This window comes from Xenopus laevis, chromosome 2S (genome assembly GCF_017654675.1).
Source record: "Xenopus laevis strain J_2021 chromosome 2S, Xenopus_laevis_v10.1, whole genome shotgun sequence".
Taxonomy (NCBI): domain Eukaryota; kingdom Metazoa; phylum Chordata; class Amphibia; order Anura; family Pipidae; genus Xenopus; species Xenopus laevis.
In genome coordinates this window covers 126,436,265-126,454,322 of record NC_054374.1, presented here as the reverse complement: position 1 = coordinate 126,454,322, position 18,058 = coordinate 126,436,265, and the positions used below count along the sequence as shown (strand labels likewise).

General features: G+C 40.6%; 1 protein-coding gene across 2 annotated transcripts in view; it reads right to left on the bottom strand.

Moving 5' to 3' along the window:
- rb1.S (retinoblastoma 1 S homeolog) overlaps nucleotides 1-14,102 on the bottom strand; it is a 97,397-nt gene extending 83,295 nt beyond the window's left edge. The window contains exons 1-6 of one of the 2 annotated variants that reach the window (XM_018249968.2): nucleotides 13,865-14,102; nucleotides 7,172-7,289; nucleotides 5,280-5,392; nucleotides 4,075-4,209; nucleotides 1,796-1,834; nucleotides 778-839 (exon numbers count right to left, since the gene is read on the bottom strand). In XM_018249968.2, coding sequence (XP_018105457.1) covers nucleotides 778-839; nucleotides 1,796-1,834; nucleotides 4,075-4,209; nucleotides 5,280-5,392; nucleotides 7,172-7,289; nucleotides 13,865-13,929 — 532 coding nt within the window. In that variant the 5' untranslated portion in view covers nucleotides 13,930-14,102. The remainder of the gene's footprint in view (nucleotides 1-777; nucleotides 840-1,795; nucleotides 1,835-4,074; nucleotides 4,210-5,279; nucleotides 5,393-7,171; nucleotides 7,290-13,864) is intronic. The other variant, XM_018249969.2, reaches the window with a different exon arrangement.
- Nucleotides 14,103-18,058: the final 3,956 nt, after the last annotated feature.

Sequence of the window (18,058 nt, the reverse complement as noted above, 5' to 3'; positions counted from 1 at the left end):
CAATGGCAGATGTCCCGTTTACAATTGGAAGATATCTTGATCTGCACTGGGTTTTATTGGGTTGTATTGCTAAATGGGGGGGGGGGTTAGTCCATGCGGATTTTGTCGAAGTGGTTTTCAGAAAATAGTAAGAAACTTTTGGATTTTGATTAATAACCCCTTAAATGCAGTCTATTCTCATTGGTCCTTTCCTCTAATTTATATTTATAGGTGGTGTTAAACATGGGCTACCATCCTCAAACAAATTGCTGGAGATCTAATAGCCATGTGAAGTAAATAAAAGGCTTTTTAAATTTAAATTGTGGATGGTGCCGTGCTGATTTTTGCCTTGTTTGTCGGTTGGAGTTGATACTGAGCATCGTGCACTTGATTTTTTGAGTCTGAAAAGTTTGGCGAGTGCAGACTATATCCAACTGTTTTAAGCGGAAGGGATGTCACAAGCATGCACACAACCTATCCTGTAGCCACAGAAACTGTGCTAGGCATGCACACATCACTGAAATGTTCTGCGCATGCGCACATCAGATTTTTTCTGGAGTATCACAAAAAATCAGGGGAATGCTTATTGGAGTGATGGGAGACAAGGGGGCTGGGCCCAAAAGCTGGCAACTCATGAAAAAAAAAAATAGTGTGGGTTGACAGCTCTGAAGCTTTAGTATTGCAATTTTGTAAATGCAATGATCTAGCTATAAAAATGAAATTTTTCTGTATCTACTGCTTAATAGAAATAGCCAAGTCATCTCAAAGGAGGAACATACATTTTGATGGATGGGTTACCTCTAGCTAATAGAAATGTAATCCAAGTTCCTTTCAGAATGGGTGCAGTGTCAACAGCAGCCCTGTGTGCAAGACAAAAATAAACTTTACTAAAAAAAACCCTGTATATACAGCATAAAACGTCTATCTTAATACAGGTATGGATCTGTTATTCAGAAAGCTCCGAATGGGAACACAGTCTCACATAGATTTTAACCAAATAAATTCAGATTTTTAAAATTCCTCCTTTTTCTTTTAATAAAACATTACCTTGTACTTGATCCCAACTAAGATACAATTAATCCTTATTAGAGGCAAACAATCCTATTGGGTTGATTTATTGTTTAAAATAATTTTAAGTAGACTTATTGCATAAAGATCTAAATTAGGGAAAAATCCCTTATCTAAAAGCGTTCTGGATAATAGGTCCCATAGCTGTATTAAAATCACTTCCTTAATACACAACTTCCCAAATCTCAGTGCAATAAACTTTGTGTAATAAAGTGGGTCAATTAATTCATTTACATCCACTGCCTTATGTGTAGACCAAGGATGTCAAAAAAGTAGATCTTATTTTAAATATTAGAGAGTCAAGTAAGGAGTAACAATGAGAAAAATTAGCATGCCAGACAATCTTGACGGCTGAAAATTTGTTTTAACCAGCAAGTTGGAATGGCTCATGCTTTCACTTTCAGTATTTGCTATATGAAGTGCAATAAATAATCAAACAGACACGTGTTGAGCATATGCCCTGTTAATTGAATTAATGTTAAAATACATTTATGTATGAAATTGTCATTTTAATATAATCTGGCCTTTGAAGATACGAGAGGACAATTCATTGTCCAACTATACGCAATAAATTGCAAATAAACTCATCTACCTATCTCACTGTAAAGCTACATTCTCCCTCTTGGTGAAGCCAAGCAAATTATCTGTAGAAATTCACCTTGCATATTTAAAACAGTTTAATTATTTTTTTTACTCTGGACTATATTACAACTTCCCCAAGGTCAAAAGGAAAACAGAATAAACTTACCGAGTATTGTGCTGTTCCTCAAAAATAAGTTCAAAAGTCCTTAGGGAAAAAAAAAAATTAGTAAAAAAATGACAGCAACTTAAAGGAGAAGGAAAGGCAAAAACAAACTTTAGCTGTAAGCGTTGCCAATATATGGTACATATAGTTTGCAGCAAGCATTCCCCTGTTACTTTTTCCAACAACATTTTTGCTCCAATCGATTTTTCAAAAAGTAAAGACAAGTATGAAAAAGATTACCTTTCTTTCTGTAAGAAATCTGTTCAAGTAGGGCACACGCATGCGCAATAGCTTCAATCCGTGCCCTGCGCATGCGCACAAGACTATTTTTTCTTCCCCTTGCTGCGATGACGATACGGTCACGTGACCCAGCCGCATGTCATCGCTGACCTCTCTGCCCCGCCTCATAAATCTAAGCCAATAGCTGAGGCAGCTTCCCGGGGAAGCTTTGAAGCTGCTGCGCTGCTCTGATATTATTTACAATCTGTCAGTGAGCGAGCGCAGCAGCTTAGGAAGGGGGGCGATACAAAAAGGCAGCCAAGGATCGGGTCTGTCTGACTGAGGTCTGTACTAAGCCATAAAGTCAAATACAGATTTTATTTTGACTGACGTGACGTCAGCAGGGTCACGAAGGCAGTGCATGCGGAAGAGAAGCTCAAATTTAAAATGGCGGCGCTAAACTGCTTTAACGGGAGAAACTTCCAAGCGCTTGTGCACAGATTGAGCACGGATTTAAGCATTTTAACTGCAGCGTTTCAGAAGGGGGAAGGATGGAGAACACAGTGAAGGTAGCATAGTTTTTTGCCTTTCCTTCTCCTTTAAAGCATAACAAACCCATTAAAAGAATGCCTTCCCTATAAAATGTCCCCAACGCAGCAACCTGAAACACCACAGTGATTGCTTAAAATTGCTTAATAAATGTTTCTTTCTCAACTATAAGCCTGCCATCTTGATGAGTTAGGATTTGTTTCCTCTGACTGAGAAGCGTTCATATCTTGCTAAAGTAAACCTATGAAATGCAAACATGTGCAAGTCCCAGGTATGAAGCAGAGCACATGCTCCAAACCTATGCTGGTGGAGAGGGAACAATAACAGATGGATACTAATATTCACTGCATGGAAAAGAAGAAAACATTAAAGCAGGTTCTGCACAATTCTACTAACTCAAGGTCTGTAATTTCAGTTAGCTGCTTCAAATCTTCATAGTCACAGCTATGTTAAATTAGACCCCGTTTAAAAAAAAATGCATGGTGCAATTTCAATAGCTGCCACTGGGTCACAGTGTTCCCAGGAAAATCCCACTCCCCAACAGAAAGCACTTGGTTCCTGCTACAACAGATTGGGGAAATAATACAAGTTCCTTCTAGGGTTGCCACCTCGCCCCAAACACATATGGAATCCACAGCCTGAATTGCTAATTAGAAATTTATTTAGATACATGCTGCAGACTAAACGGATTTATGTGCAGCCATGAATCATGCTTCTAAATGAATTGCTAATTAGCCATGCAGGCTGCGGATTCCATGTTTGTTCGGTCTTAAAGGGGTGAGATGGCAACCCTAGTTTCTTCATTGATTTCAACAGACCAGTAAACCAGGCAGGAGATTTGTGCTATGTGTAGCCTGGCTTGACAATAATGTAGCTGTGTCTTTAGCAGTGTGTCCAGGTGTGCTGGAAATTATGCACAGGTCAGCCGTCACTGTAATTTTCACATTATGAAGTTCTGATTTGCTCAAAAGTTCAAGGTGTTTGAATAATTAAGCCCTGCACACGCACAGTGTCCATGTACATCATGCATTTCAACACATGCACCATCCTGTACACACAAGGGTTTGAATGATCAGTGTTCAGCTTCAGAAAGGAGGCACAGGTATGGGATCAGTTATCGGAAACCCATTATCCAGAAAGCTCTGAATTACCATCTACCATAGACTGTTTTATCCAAATAATACAGATTTTTAAAAATTAATTTCCTTTTTTCTCTGTAATAATATAACAGTACCTTGTATTTGATCCAAACTAAGATATAATTAATCCTTTATTGAAGCAAACCCAGCCTATTGGGTTTATTTAATGTTTACATGATTTTCTAGTAGACTTAAGGTATGAAAACCCAAATTACAGAAAGATCTGTTATTTGAAAACCCCAGGTCCTGAGCATTCTGGATAACCGGTCCCACACTCGTATTTCCTTTGCATTAAAGCTTGTATTCCAGCGTAAGAATACAGTAGTTAGAGCTTTATTTTCCTTTAAAGGTATAGACAAATGGATAATTTTTTACCTTTGAAATTTCTGGAACAAAAGGCACATGTTTTCATACTTTTTCTTTAACTTTGAAATTGCATTGTCAACTTTATTACTGAGAACATCCATGTTGATATCCATTTCTCTCAGAAGTCGAAAACATCTATTAACACTAAGGGAAAACAGAATAAAATACATGTTAATCCTTTATAGGATACAAGCATATAGAACTATATATTCATATGCAATGAAACAGCATCTGCATTCACACCTCTCTAGGCAAAGAACTCAGTATTGGATAGCTATGATTAAATTAATAGCATACATTGTTCCCAAAAGCAACTAGATAACATAATACAAATGAAAGTTCTACCACAGGTGAGATTATTAGACAGATCAAACATATTCAAGGAGCCAAAACCACTACAACACCCCTTAAAGGAGAACTAAACCCTAAAAATTAATGTGGCTCAAAATGCCATATTTTATATAATGACCTTCTTGCACCAGCCTAAAGTTTCAGCTTCTCAATAGCAGCAATGATCCAGCAAACTGGTCATACGGGGTCACCATCTTGGAAAGTGTCTGACACTCACATGCTCAGTGGGCTCTGGGCAGCTGTTGAGAAGCTTAGGGATTGTCTCAAAATATCAAGCAGAAAATGAGGTTGGTCTATAATATAAGGTGATGCTACAAGGCTGAATATTAAATTCTGATGCTAGTGGCGCTAGTTTCTGTACTGCCATGTAGTAACTATCTGTATTAATTACTAATCAGCGCTAGTTTCTGTGCTGCCATGAAGTAACTATCTGTATTAATTACTAATCAGCCTTATATTTTGACATTTATATTCTATGTGTACTGTAGATTTTGAGTGGGTCCCTAAGCTCAGTATGTGACAGCAGCACAGAACATGTGCAGTAAATCAGCAGAAAAGAAGATGGGGAGCTACTGGGGCTTCTTTGGAGACACAGATCTTTACTACTTAAGGGCTGTGGTTGCCTTGAGCTGGTTTTGAAGCCCAAAACATAATGTACAACATTTCTAGCTACTTCTTAAGTTAAGATTTAGTTCTCCTTTAACCAGTGTTGATGCTGAGGTGCCTAAGTCATTACCAATTTATATCTGTATTCACTCTATACACTCATTCTGTATTAAATATTTGCAATTATAGTTTATACAGTAAAAACAATTGACAAAAAGCATAATAATGAAGCATATGCTGCATATCTATACACTTACCTTAGCCTTAAAATTTTTAATAGTTCTGTAAATGTAAACGTCATTTCCTCACAGTCCACAGAGGCAATATAAAGGCAAAGACCTAACGATTCTTTTTTCTTAGCGGTTTCTCTCTAATATAAATAAAACAATATATGTTCTAGTTAGAGAAGTTCTAGTTACAGAATGTTTGGCTTATCTTTTGAACAAAGCAGTTAAAATATTTTGGAATAGTAAAAATATTACTCAGGAGTGCTTGTATGAGCAGGTTTGCAATTTATACGAACGGGCCTTGGTGCTCTGTAATAAAAATACAAAACCTTGCACCTTGATCCAAACTAAGATATAATTAATCCTTACTATAGACAAAACAAGCCTATGGGTCTATTTAATGTTTAAATAATTTTTTTAGTACACCTAAGGCAGTGATCCCCAACCAGTAGCTCGCGAGCAACATGTTGCTCTCCAACCCCTTGGATGTTGCTCCCAGCGGCCTCAAAGCAGCTGCTTATTTTTGAATTTCAGGCTTGGAGGCAAGTTTTGGTTGTATAAAACCAGCTGTACTGCCAAACAGAGTCTCAATGTGGGTTGACAATCCACATAGGGGCTACCAAATGGCCAATCACCGCCCCTATTTGGCACCCCAGGAACGTTTTTCATGCTAGTGTTGCTCCCCAACTCCTTTTACTTCTGAATGTTGCTCACGGGTTCTAAAGGTTGGGGATCCCTGACCTAAGGTATGGATATCCAAATTAAAGAAAGATCAGTTATCAGGAAAACACAGGACCTGAGCATCCTGGATAACAGGTCCTATGCCTGTACAATACTATACACTGTAGTATCATGCACAGAAACAATTGTTGAGCACTCCATTCATTCCTTTCAAAATGAGCTGTGATTGACAATAGCACAAAATGCTACTGTGCTTCTGGGTAAACATCATTAGGAAACCCTATTAGACATTTGTAAAAGGACCAAATAGCTTCAATACAGGTGTTACTTGATAGTGGAGTCTTTTTTAGACAAACACCATATTTTAATAATCTATTCCTGCAAAAGAAGGTTGATTTTTAAAACTGTACTTTAGGCCCACATCTATTTGGACTCTTTTTACATTCCATCTGGTCTGCAATCCAAAGTACTTTAAAGCGGACCTGTCACTTTAAAGGAATTTCTCAATGTAAAAATAAAAGCTGTTTAAATAGGCTGTGCAAAATAAAAAAATGTTTCTAATATAGTTGGTTATGTATAAAAGTTGGAGTGACTGGATATCTAACATAATAGCCAGAACACGACTTCCTGCTTTGCAGCGCTCTTGGTTTCCACCGATTGGTTACCAGGCCATTACTAATCAGTTATTAAGGGGGGCACATGGGTCATATCTGTTGCTTTTGAATCTGAGCTGAATGCGGAGGATCAATTGCAAACTCACTGAACAGTTATGTCCCATGTGCCCCCCCTTATAGTTAGAGAGCGCAGAGTTATTTTGCAGTATATGATTAAAAATGACAACACAAAAACCATGACAGTTTCCCTTTAAAAAAATGAAAATTCAAACTCTCGCCACCAAAAATTGTTGAGCTGCCATAGAAGTCTACTAGAAGTTTAATTTCAACATTCAAGCAAGTAGCTTGATTTAATGGCTAGGGCAGACAGGTAACTCAGCATTATTAAGCCCCTAGAGAAAGTTGTTCATGATCAGATGGATAGTCCACAATTGAAATATGTGAATATGTGTACCTATCCCCCTCAACCTCTTCAGCATGCCCCAATCAGTATTGACGCAACAGACTAGATATATGTGCTGCGTGTAAATATATTCCTAGCTTTAAAAAGGTCATGTAAATCCTAATCGAGAAGTCAGACATGGATATTCTTCCAGACTCCCCCACAATCATATTAAAAATACTTACCATCATATAGCCTGAGGGAAACATTTTCTCATAGGTATTCCAAGCTTTTCCTCTAACATTGTCAGATATCTTCAAATTTTCACACAAAAAATTAAAATCTGGATCTTGGAAATCAGGCCTGAAAGATGTAACGGAATATATGTGAACACAAGAGGGAAAATATATTGGTAACCCCTATCTGCCAGTAACTGATGAACAAAGATGGTAAAGCAGTCTGTAACAAAGAAATAAAGTAAGTGGTGCAACCACAAGGTAAGGTTTGGACAATTGCATAACTACCATAGGCAAAGTTTCGTTTCAAAATTATTTTTTCTTCGTTTACCTCATAAATTACTATTAGTTTACTTTTTACTGGAATTCCACTGTACTGTCTTATCTCCACTTCAGTTGTTAACATTGTTGTTGATGTTCCCCCTAAACCAAGCCACTTACATGCCTCGGGTGCATGGCAATAAAGTATACAAGCAAGTACAAGCATGTAAGTTCAAACCCTATTTAACAAAACACCAACTGGGCTTTGTCCACAACAGACATTCAACACAGGGAATTTGAAAGGCAATAGCAACAATAATTTCAAACTCAAAATTACACCAAGACACTAAAAAGGTCCTCTTAAGCCTTGTCGCAGAAAGGGCATGTGATAAATATTATGGCCCTTCCCCCCCCCCCAAATATTACTTATCAGGAACCTAGGGGACACCTATAAGACAAATATCCGTAAATCATACACAAATGACCAAACCATCATAAATGGTATTCCCAGCTATAGTCAGGTGATCCCACTGGTGTCTAATTAAAGGGCAGCCAAGTTTGGGAGTTTTACTTTGAAAGCAGCTAGTAAGTTGCAGGTAAAATTTAGTCCCTTTGTAAAATGTATAATTAAGCAATTGAATTCTTAATGAATCAGATGAAAATTAAGCGTAGGACTGGCCAGATATAGGATGACTTTGACGTAGTTGGCCAGCTTAAATATATTGCAATATATGGACAAACAATCCCTGTGTTGTTTAAAGGGTAAGGCATTTTTTAGTAGCAGTATGCACAAAATGTCTCTGTCTTAAATATATTGATAATGGGTTGAGTGCAGAGGACCTCTTGCAGTTGACATAAATGGTATTTGTGGAAGAAAATTGGATGTGCTCAAACTCTTTATCCTCTATTTCAAATCGTGAAGCAACATAAATCCGCTTATTCATACAATCGCTCACTCTATTACTGGGTGGGTCCAGGTGCAAATTCCCCAGACCATTCGTTTAAACAATTGCTTTCACAGGAACTTTATCAGACCCAATTAATATACACCGTGGCAAAAGACCCCTTTTACCTCTCTTATTTAATCTAACCCTGGATCCTCTTCTAAGAACTCTCCAAGACATGACAACTTTCCATGGAATAAAAAAAATAGGGACACACAAGACTAAACAAACAGCATTTGCGGATAACCTTTAACTCTACATAGCAAACCCCAAGCAGACCATGTCACATACCCTACCCACAATTCAACAATATGGTGCAGCCTCCTTAAGGCATTAACATTGCTAAATCAGAAATAATGCAGTTGGGGAACAGAGGAAAACCCAGATGGAGCAGCAAATATAACTTTACAAGAGCAAAGGACGCCCTCACATACCTAGGTATCCAAATAATAAAAACACCTCAAGATCTCTACACATACAATGTCACATGCTGTCTACAAGAAATAACACGAGATATAAAAAATAGGCAAGCTTACCATCTTTCCTTTATGGGCAGAGCCAACTTATTGGAAAGCCACCAAAACCTTTACAGAATTTATATGGAGGAAAAATAAATAAATAAATAAATAAAAAAAAGGTTGTTTGTGGGCTTGTTCATATAGTAGAAGATTTTGGAATCATGTACGAGATTATTCAAACAGCCATCTGGTCAATTATATTCTGGGGCATAAACCGAGATGCACACAGCAGAATGACGAGGAGCAAAAAGATTATTGCCAATACTAACCGCTGTGGCCGAAAAAAACCATACTGCAAGTCTGGATTTCAAACACCCCCCCCCCCCACCATTAAGTTATTCCTGGAGTCAGGGTGGCCTAAATGGACTGGGTAGAAGCTTCCTTCCATGATGTTGTACCACAAACAGCAAAAACCAAAATCCATGCATGTTTTCAATCCACAGATTGGTATATAAGGACCATTAGAGGTGACCCACCGATTTCACTTTAAGTGGAATTAAGCAGTGTAAAACCAGTAAACTAAATAAATAGGCCTTCCAAATGATACCCATTGTCCTAAAAAAAACCATAGGGAGAAGAAAAAATTACCCTTTATTAAGTTATGGGAACAGGACCTCAAGATGGAAATACCAGAGGAAGGACTTAGAAAAGGGAAAGCCAGATTAATGTTCAGCTCCAGGTGTTGTAAAATCTAAGAGTTAAATTACAAGCTATTAGGCAGATGGTATTACACCCCGCATAAATTAAAATTGATCTACCCAGCAGCGAGAAATGTATGTTGGAGATGTAAATCTGAAACTGGCATATTTTTTGGGAATGTGCCAACCTCACAAACTATTGGTCAACAATTCTGCAGATGTGTTAACAGACCCTAGGCAGAGTAATGCCTTACACACCAGCCCGGGTTATTTTGTTCTGGGATGGGGATAATGCAGAAAATGTCCCAGACTCAAACTTTAGAAAGGCATTTACTGAAAGCTGCTAAGATTTTGATCCCCAGACTGTGGAAATCCCCCACTCCCCCCAAGCCCAGAGAATGGGTAGCTAAGGTCAATGAAATTGCTAAATTTAAGGGTAAAGCCACACGAGGAGATTCAGGGAGATTTTGTCGCCTGGCGACTAAGCGCCTCGTCTTCTGACAATCTCCCTGAACTGCCTCAGCCTGTTTTCGCATAGGCTACAATGAAAAGTCGCCTGCGCTAAAGCACACGCAGCAATGCGTTTTCAATAGTCGCCCAAAGTTTCCTCCGTGAGGCAACTTTTGTTCTGCTTCTTAGCATCTCTTCTCTAATATTATCCATTTCCAATAAAGCTTTTGCCTGACAGACTCTCACTTTCCCTCCAAGCCTTCACGCTTCTCAAACACTCACCAGATTTAAAAAATGTCTGATATGCCAGGGTTTTATATTAAGTCAACTTGCCAAAGAACATTGTTTCCTCAAATTTTATTACGTATGATCTTGTGAGAGGGGCCAGCAGATGCTAAGGCTTTATTCTGCAAAACTAAAAATGTTAATTTATTGCAAGACTCCTATTTGTTAGACATTAACTAGTTGGTGCTATTTAAATAAAAACTGGAGATTTGGGTATTCAGGGTTACCATGTTAAAGCATCAACAAGGAGATTAAAGTGGAAATTTACAAATATACAAGCAATGTGCCTGCAAAGCAGTTTTAGCAGTTACACGAAACTGCTGAAATTACTTGCTAAAACAGGTTGCTACTTTGGAGCAAAAGTAAACCCTCTAGTGTAATACACAAGTGCAAAACATTATTACATAGGTGTAAATTACATACATATGTAAGGTTGACACATGTATATATCCAATTTCTGCCTATATATTGCACATTTCATGTTTACATATTTATTGTGTATTTTTGAGTGCCTTTTTATGATCTGTACTAGCTGGAGCCACGTTGTCCCGTATACTGTATATTCGTATACTGCTGAGATGACAATAAAGTTGACTTTGACTTGACTTAAATGTACACATGATAACTTGCAAACAGTGTGCTACAGAGCCTACTCAAGCTCTTCGGCTGTAAAACAAAAACCTAGATGAATAATTAAGAAACAATAGTAGTTGACATATTAGTTGGCATATTGAAAGAATCTTACCGAACTGGAACATACAGACACACACACACGTAACTATTGCCCTTTTACATTTTACGATATTCTTTGGTTGCCTCAAAGATCTTAGCTGAGATCTGCAGCTCTAATTGTAACAGTAAGAAGTGTGGGAGCAAAACACTGAACTTTGTCTGTTAATTGGCTCATGTGGCCTAATATATATGGTTTGTTTGTGTGCACTGAGAATTGTAGCATACCATGGGATCTCTTATTTCTTCAAATGGCAACTTTATATTTATGATTACCCAATAGCACATTCTACTAAAAAAGGTATATTATTAAAATGGTTTATTTACACAAAGCTGGAGACCCACATAGTTTGAATTAGAGTTTTCCTTTAAAGGATAAGTAAACCTTTAAAATAAATGAATGTAAAATTGATGAGGGGGGCTATTCTAAGAACTTTTGTAATGTACATTAATTATTTATTTTTCTTTAATTCCAAGATATTAAGGTATACATGTACTGTTAATATGAATGGATTTTGTTACAATAGCGCCACCTGCTGGTCAGTTTCCCACCAGTCTGACCACCAAGTAGTCAAGGAAGTTGTCAGGAAAAATAAAGAGGCTGCTCTGATGTTCTTCTGTTTAGGAATAAAATTAGAAACCATTTTCAAATCGTTCCTAAGCAGAAGAACATCAGAGCAGCCTCTTTCTTTTTCCTGACAACTTCCTTGACTACTTGGTGGTCAGACTGGTGGGAAACTGACCAGCAGGTGGCGCTGTTGTAACGAAATCCATTCATATTAACAGTACATGTATCCCTTAATATCTTGGAATGAAAAAAAGAATAAATAATGAATGTAATTTACAAAAGTTCTTAGAATAGCACCCCCATTCATTTCACATTCACTTATTTTAAAGGTTTACTTATCCTTTAACTGGCTTCTGAAACTTTCCCTTCTACAATCAAACAAGGCTGTACCCAGCCTATCCTTAAAAAGTCCATGCTTGACTCATTTTGTTTTTCAGATTACCATCCTCTCTCCTTGTAACACTAGCCTCTAAAATCCTGGAACATATTGTACTTTTCCATATAACTAACTTCCCCTCACCCATAATTACTTTGCAACTTGCCTTTCAACGTGCACACTACTAAGACTGTCTTGTGCAGTTACAAATCATCTTCAGGTTCCCAAATCAAACATCACTTCTAATCAACCATCACTTCTAATGCTTCTGAGGAAGTGGCAAGTTGCCACGAAACGCGTCAAGCGTTGGGGGTGATGCTATACCCATACTATATGCTGATTTTAATGGATTTTCAATAAACCTTTAAAGTTTTAATTTGTCTGGCCACTGTGTGCTCCGTATGTTGTACAATTGCATGAAGCCTGTCTGGAGTCGGGGACGTGATACACGTTGAAGCACCAGAGTTGCCGGACCCACGGGTTAGGAGCGGGTGAGTGCCAGCGTTTTCTTGTCATCACTTCTAATCAACCCTGACCTACCATCTGCATTTAATACAGTTGACCATTCTCTATGCTGCTGCTCCTTACATTTCCAACGACATCCTTAAATTACTCCAGGAGAATCATACCTCATTGGCGCACCCGTATACTTTTGGGGGGGGGGGGAGATAAGTTATTCACCCACTTAAAGTGTAAGTTCTAAGGTGAAGAGACATCCTTACTGAATGCAATTACATTTTGGTATTTACCTTCTATTTTATTACTGTATTGACAAATTTATTCTATTAATGTTTAACTGTACTGTGCTGTGCACAAGGAGTGCTTAATAAATAAAATTACATGCACACTCCACCTCTCTAACTTGTGGAAGCAGATATGTCACATAAATCCATGTCATTAGGATCATGATAATAAACTACAGCCATTTTTGAAACCTAATTTTTATGTTATTGTAGAAAATGTAAAGGAATTAACCCTTGCCCTACTGTGCTAAACTACGTCTTGAGTGTTGGGGGGGGGGAAGGTTTCCTAATGGTCTAAAGGCCCCCATACACAGGCAGATAAAAGCTGCCGACAAACCAAGTCGGCAGCTAATCAGCCCGTGTGTAGAGCCCCCAACGAGCTTTCCCAAGGGCCCACAATCGGATTAGCACGATATCGCCCACTTCAATGTGGGCATATCGGGGAGAGATCTGCTCGTTTGGCGACATCGCCAAATGAGCGTTTCTCTACATCTATGGCCACCTTAAGGGTGTTAGCTGGTGTATAGAATGCACGGAGTATCCATCTTCTTCCTCTTTGGATTCCAGTCAAAGGAGAGGGGATATGGGCTGGAAACTCGGAGGCAGAAGGCCTATGTAAAAGAGAAAGCAAGTCCCTAAAGTAAACCAGACAACTTAGTGCATTACGGCTTTCAAGGGGTAGAGTAAATAAATAACAAACAGGTGGTATAAAGGCGATACCTTTATTGGCTAACTAAGATAATCATACAAGGCTTTCAGTACATTTAAATTCCTTTTTCAAGCTGATGGGGTAGAGTAGGGACAACGCTGGGTACGACCAATGGTAGCGGCCCTAGCAGATAAAATCAAAGCGAGGAAACACTGGTACCCTGGCCTGGGGCAGACATGTGGCCTAATAACTGACTTGTTTTGTTCAGTAAATCTACTCTTCCACAAGAGCAAACCTATTCTTTGACATTACATGAGAAATAGCTGTATGTCACACTGTGGAGCCTGAAGTAGATGAGCAACAAGTAACATGTTTCCATATCCTTGGTGACACCATTTAGAGAGAAGAGGAATTACATTTTAAAAAATCCATGACTGGAACATTATCACTGTAATGGCTTGTAGTTAGTTGGCATGTTTGCGGTAACCTATGAGCACACACTCACGTTATTAATTGTAAGTAAAATAAACAAATATCTCACCTGTCTGGACTCCGGGGCTCACCCTGACTGCGTATCTGCTGTTTTCTAGGGCTCTTTGGAGGCATAATGATGTGCCAGAAGCTAATAAGCAGCAAATAAAACCCTCAACCAACACCGCAGCTACTGTCCCGCCAAAGTAGCTGCTAGATCCCAATTGATAAGAGGCCGTGGGTGACGTCACGAACACGAGAACGTCTCAGGGAACGTCTCCATCACGTGACGTTCGGCGCGTATTCGGCGCCTTCTTCAAAGGTAGCGGCTAGTTCCTATCCTCTGAAGGGAACTGCGATCATGTGATCATACCATGTGACCGCTCTGTTGCGGATCAGCTATTGGAGCGGTAAATCTAAATATGCGAAAGCGGTAATGGATTCTTGGATAGTGGCGGGCTGAGAACTACTTCACAGGCTTTGCAACTAAATTCCAGGGTTTGCCGACTTGTAATGTACCTCTGGATGTTCCGGCAGGGGTATACGTGGTTCATTGTTCTGGGTGCTCATGTAGGGGTGTCACTGTGCCTCTGAGTGTCGGTGGGGTGCTGGGGATCACTGTGCCTTTGAATGTTCGTGGGGGGATCACTGGGCCTCTGGTTGGTTGGGGGGGGGACTCACTGGGTCTCTGGTTGGTTGGGGGGGGCCTCTGGTTGGGGGGGCCTTTGGTTGGGGGGGACTCACTGGGCCTCTGGTTGGTTGGGGGGGACTCACTGGGCCTCTGGTTGGTTGGGGGGGACTCACTGGGCCGTTGGTTGGGGGGGACTCACTGGGCCTCTGCTTGGTTGGGGGGGACTCACTGGGCCGTTGGTTGGGGGGGGACTCACTGGGCCGTTGGTTGGGGGGACTCACTGGGCCTCTGGTTGGTCGGGGGGGACTCACTGGGCCTCTGGTTGGTCGGGGGGGACTCACTGGGCCTCTGGTTGGTCGGGGGGGACTCACTGGGCCTCTGGTTGGTCGGGGGGGCTCACTGGGCCTCTGGTTGGTCGGGGGGGACTCACTGGGCCTCTGGTTGGTCGGGGGGGACTCACTGGGCCTCTGGTTGGTCGGGGGGGGACTCACTGGGCCTCTGGTTGGTCGGGGGGGACTCACTGGGCCTCTGGTTGGTCGGGGGGGACTCACTGGGCCTCTGGTTGGTCGGGGGGGACTCACTGGGCCTCTGGTTGGTCGGGGGGGACTCACTGGGCCTCTGGTTGGTCGGGGGGGACTCACTGGGCCTCTGGTTGGTCGGGGGGGGACTCACTGGGCCTCTGGTCGGGGGGGGACTCACTGGGCCTCTGGTTGGTCGGGGGGGACTCACTGGGCCTCTGAATGTCGGTGGGGTGGCAGGGTCACTGTGCTTCTATATGCCGGTGGGTATCACTGTGTCTTTCAGTGTTGGGGGGGGGGGGGGTAATCACTGTGCCTCTGGATGCTTGTGGGTTGTTGCTTCAATATGACTCTTAATGATTGTGGGATTAGGGTTCACTGTGCCTGATGATTCCAGGGGTTACCTTTTAGGCTGTTAATCTTTGTTTTCGGGTGCAATATAATTTTTATATGGTGTTTATACTGGGCATGCTTTGTAATGTTAAGTGCATTGAGTGATATAAATTCAATGTCATGTTGATGTTGTTGCTGTGTATGGTATGTGAATTGCGATGGGGCACATGTGTTTTGTAATCCATTTGTGCAATGTCTTGGTGTGCTGTCAATACCTGCATCTCCATATCCGTAAGGTTATAATGGGCCAGTCTTGGATATCATAAATCCCATCTCCTCCTGTAGTGGGACAGGACTTATCCTTTTTTAGTATGAATTCATTTACATAAATAGTTACTTTTAGTAACTTCAGTGGCATCAGTTTGTTCAGTTTATTTAGATATGAATGTGTTAATAATTGATTTTTGTTTTTCTATTTTACAGGTGCCGTTGGAACCCTGACTCTCCTTTTGTCTCCATCGTTTTGTGCAATTTACAGGGTTTATTTCTTTTCTATTGTTTTACCAGAAACGGAAGTGGTACTCCTTTAAAGAAACACTATGGTTTTATTTATTGTGTCCTAGATTTGTTGTCTGATCCTGTTTCGTGTTTTCATTTGTTTCAATAAAATTACCTTTTTTTGTTTGAAATACAATTTTTTTGACCAGTTAATTTTTGGAAGTGAAAAGGTAACTATCTACTTAGTCAGAAATAGACTGTGCACACTGTTACACTTGTCAAAATCAGCCAGTTGATTGTATTGTAAGTCCTGGCTGAAGTAAAGTACAACTTGATCGAGTGAAACAAAATTTAAATGGGCCGATTGGGCCTCTGTTTACCTGAAATGCCAGGGCCTATTTTAATTCTCAGTCTGGACCTGGGCAAGATAAATAAGGACCTGAAAGTAGATTAAGTAAAAGCAGCTATTCAGACCTTAGAAGTAAAAAAGGTCCTGTACTATTGGGCTGTAAGCACAATAGTAAAAAATGCATTTATGAGCAGCTGGTCGGAACAAATAGTCCTGGTCTCCAAATTAGATTAAGACATTTTGTAATGTAAGTTGTGTAACCCCATCTAGGCTAGCTAGACCTTGTCCGGCTAGGAAATAGGCAGAGCATTGGTTACATTTGACCCCCTCTCTCTACAGGATGGGCCTTTGCTACTTGAAAGGGTGAAGGAATTGTGTTGTGAAACTATACCTCACTTGTGACTAAACAAAAGAATTAGACACCAGAAGATTATTGAACAAAACTAACAGCAACAGGCTTTATTCAGGGTTTGGATACTCACCATCCTCTGAGGTTTATCACATACATGTCAGGTACATCATAGCATGTCAGAGCTAGCACTTTGTGACACCCCTGTGGAGATCTCTGTACTATGACCTGGATCCTCACACATTGGATCAGGGAACTCACTAACCCTAAATCCCTATTAGGCTCTGATCCCTACACTACAGTCCACTCTAGCCTGAGGGGAGAGCTCCCCCCTTGCTATCCCTCCTACCTAGACCCAGGCTGCTCTTGCTCACTAGTTCTATTTGCCTTATTTTTCTAGAAAGTGCTGTTACAGAGAACTACCCTATCCTGACTACTCATTCTCAACTCGCCTCTTTGGCGCAGCGCCCCTAAAGGGCTGATTATGACATTCTGATGCTAACTGTGCTGGTTTCTGAGCTGCCATGTATCAATTATTATGTATTAATCAGCCCCAGCCTCATATTATGACATTTATATTATATCATGTTACTTTCTACCACGCATGCGCACCATATCACTCCACTGCCCTTCAGGTACCCCCACTGATGTGTCAGCTCCCCTCATTGGAGGGGCTTTTGGCACGCACAGAACCCCAGCCCCAGCTATTAAACCTAAGCCTGCCTACCCAGACTTAGGCAGCCATTAGGAGAGCAGCTGGAAGGGGATTTTCTTACAATTATACAGGGAGTAGACCTAGGGTTGCCACTTTTCTCAAAGTTTTTACCGGCCGGTGTGTGTGGGGGGGGAAACAAAAGGGGCTTTGCGTGATGGCCGAAAAAGGTACGTTGTAAGTGAATTTGGGGTGGGCCAAGGGCTTTTTTTTAAGGGTATTACAAATTTACTGGCAATGTCTGTAAATTTTTAATATTTGGCAGGTCTTCTTTTGGTGTCTAACCCCACTTTTCTCCTGGCCCTTCTCATACCGCTTTCTCTGCTTCCTCTATTGTTATGTCAGTGCCATAAAAACATAAGAAGTTTACCAGAAAAGCTTGTGGCCATAACTGGGGGCCACACTGTATCTGTCATTTAACGCTGGGAGACCAGACTAGGCCTCACTTTTCTCCTGGCCCTCCTCATACCGCTTTGTCTGCTTCCTCTATAGTTATGTCAGTGCCATAGAAACATAAGGCAGTAGTTTTTCCAGAAAAGGTTGTGGCCCTAACTGGGGGCCACGCTGTATCTGTCATGAAACGCTGGGAGACCAGACCACTGACCAAGGAATAAGCGCATCAAGAAGCTGTGTTCATGGCTGTTTGACTGTGGACCATGAGGAGGTTTATGAATTGCTGGTTGCTGTGCTTTCTACTAATGGCACCAATGTCAATATGAGTGATAGCTCTGGACAAAACAAAGGGACCCCAGCCTCCACCCGTAGCCCCCCTGTGTAGTACAAATGTATTCAAAATGGCACTACATTTATTTGCTAATTCCACAGGAAACAAGCGGGATCGTTGTTTCATTAAATTACACTAGATGGCGCTGTG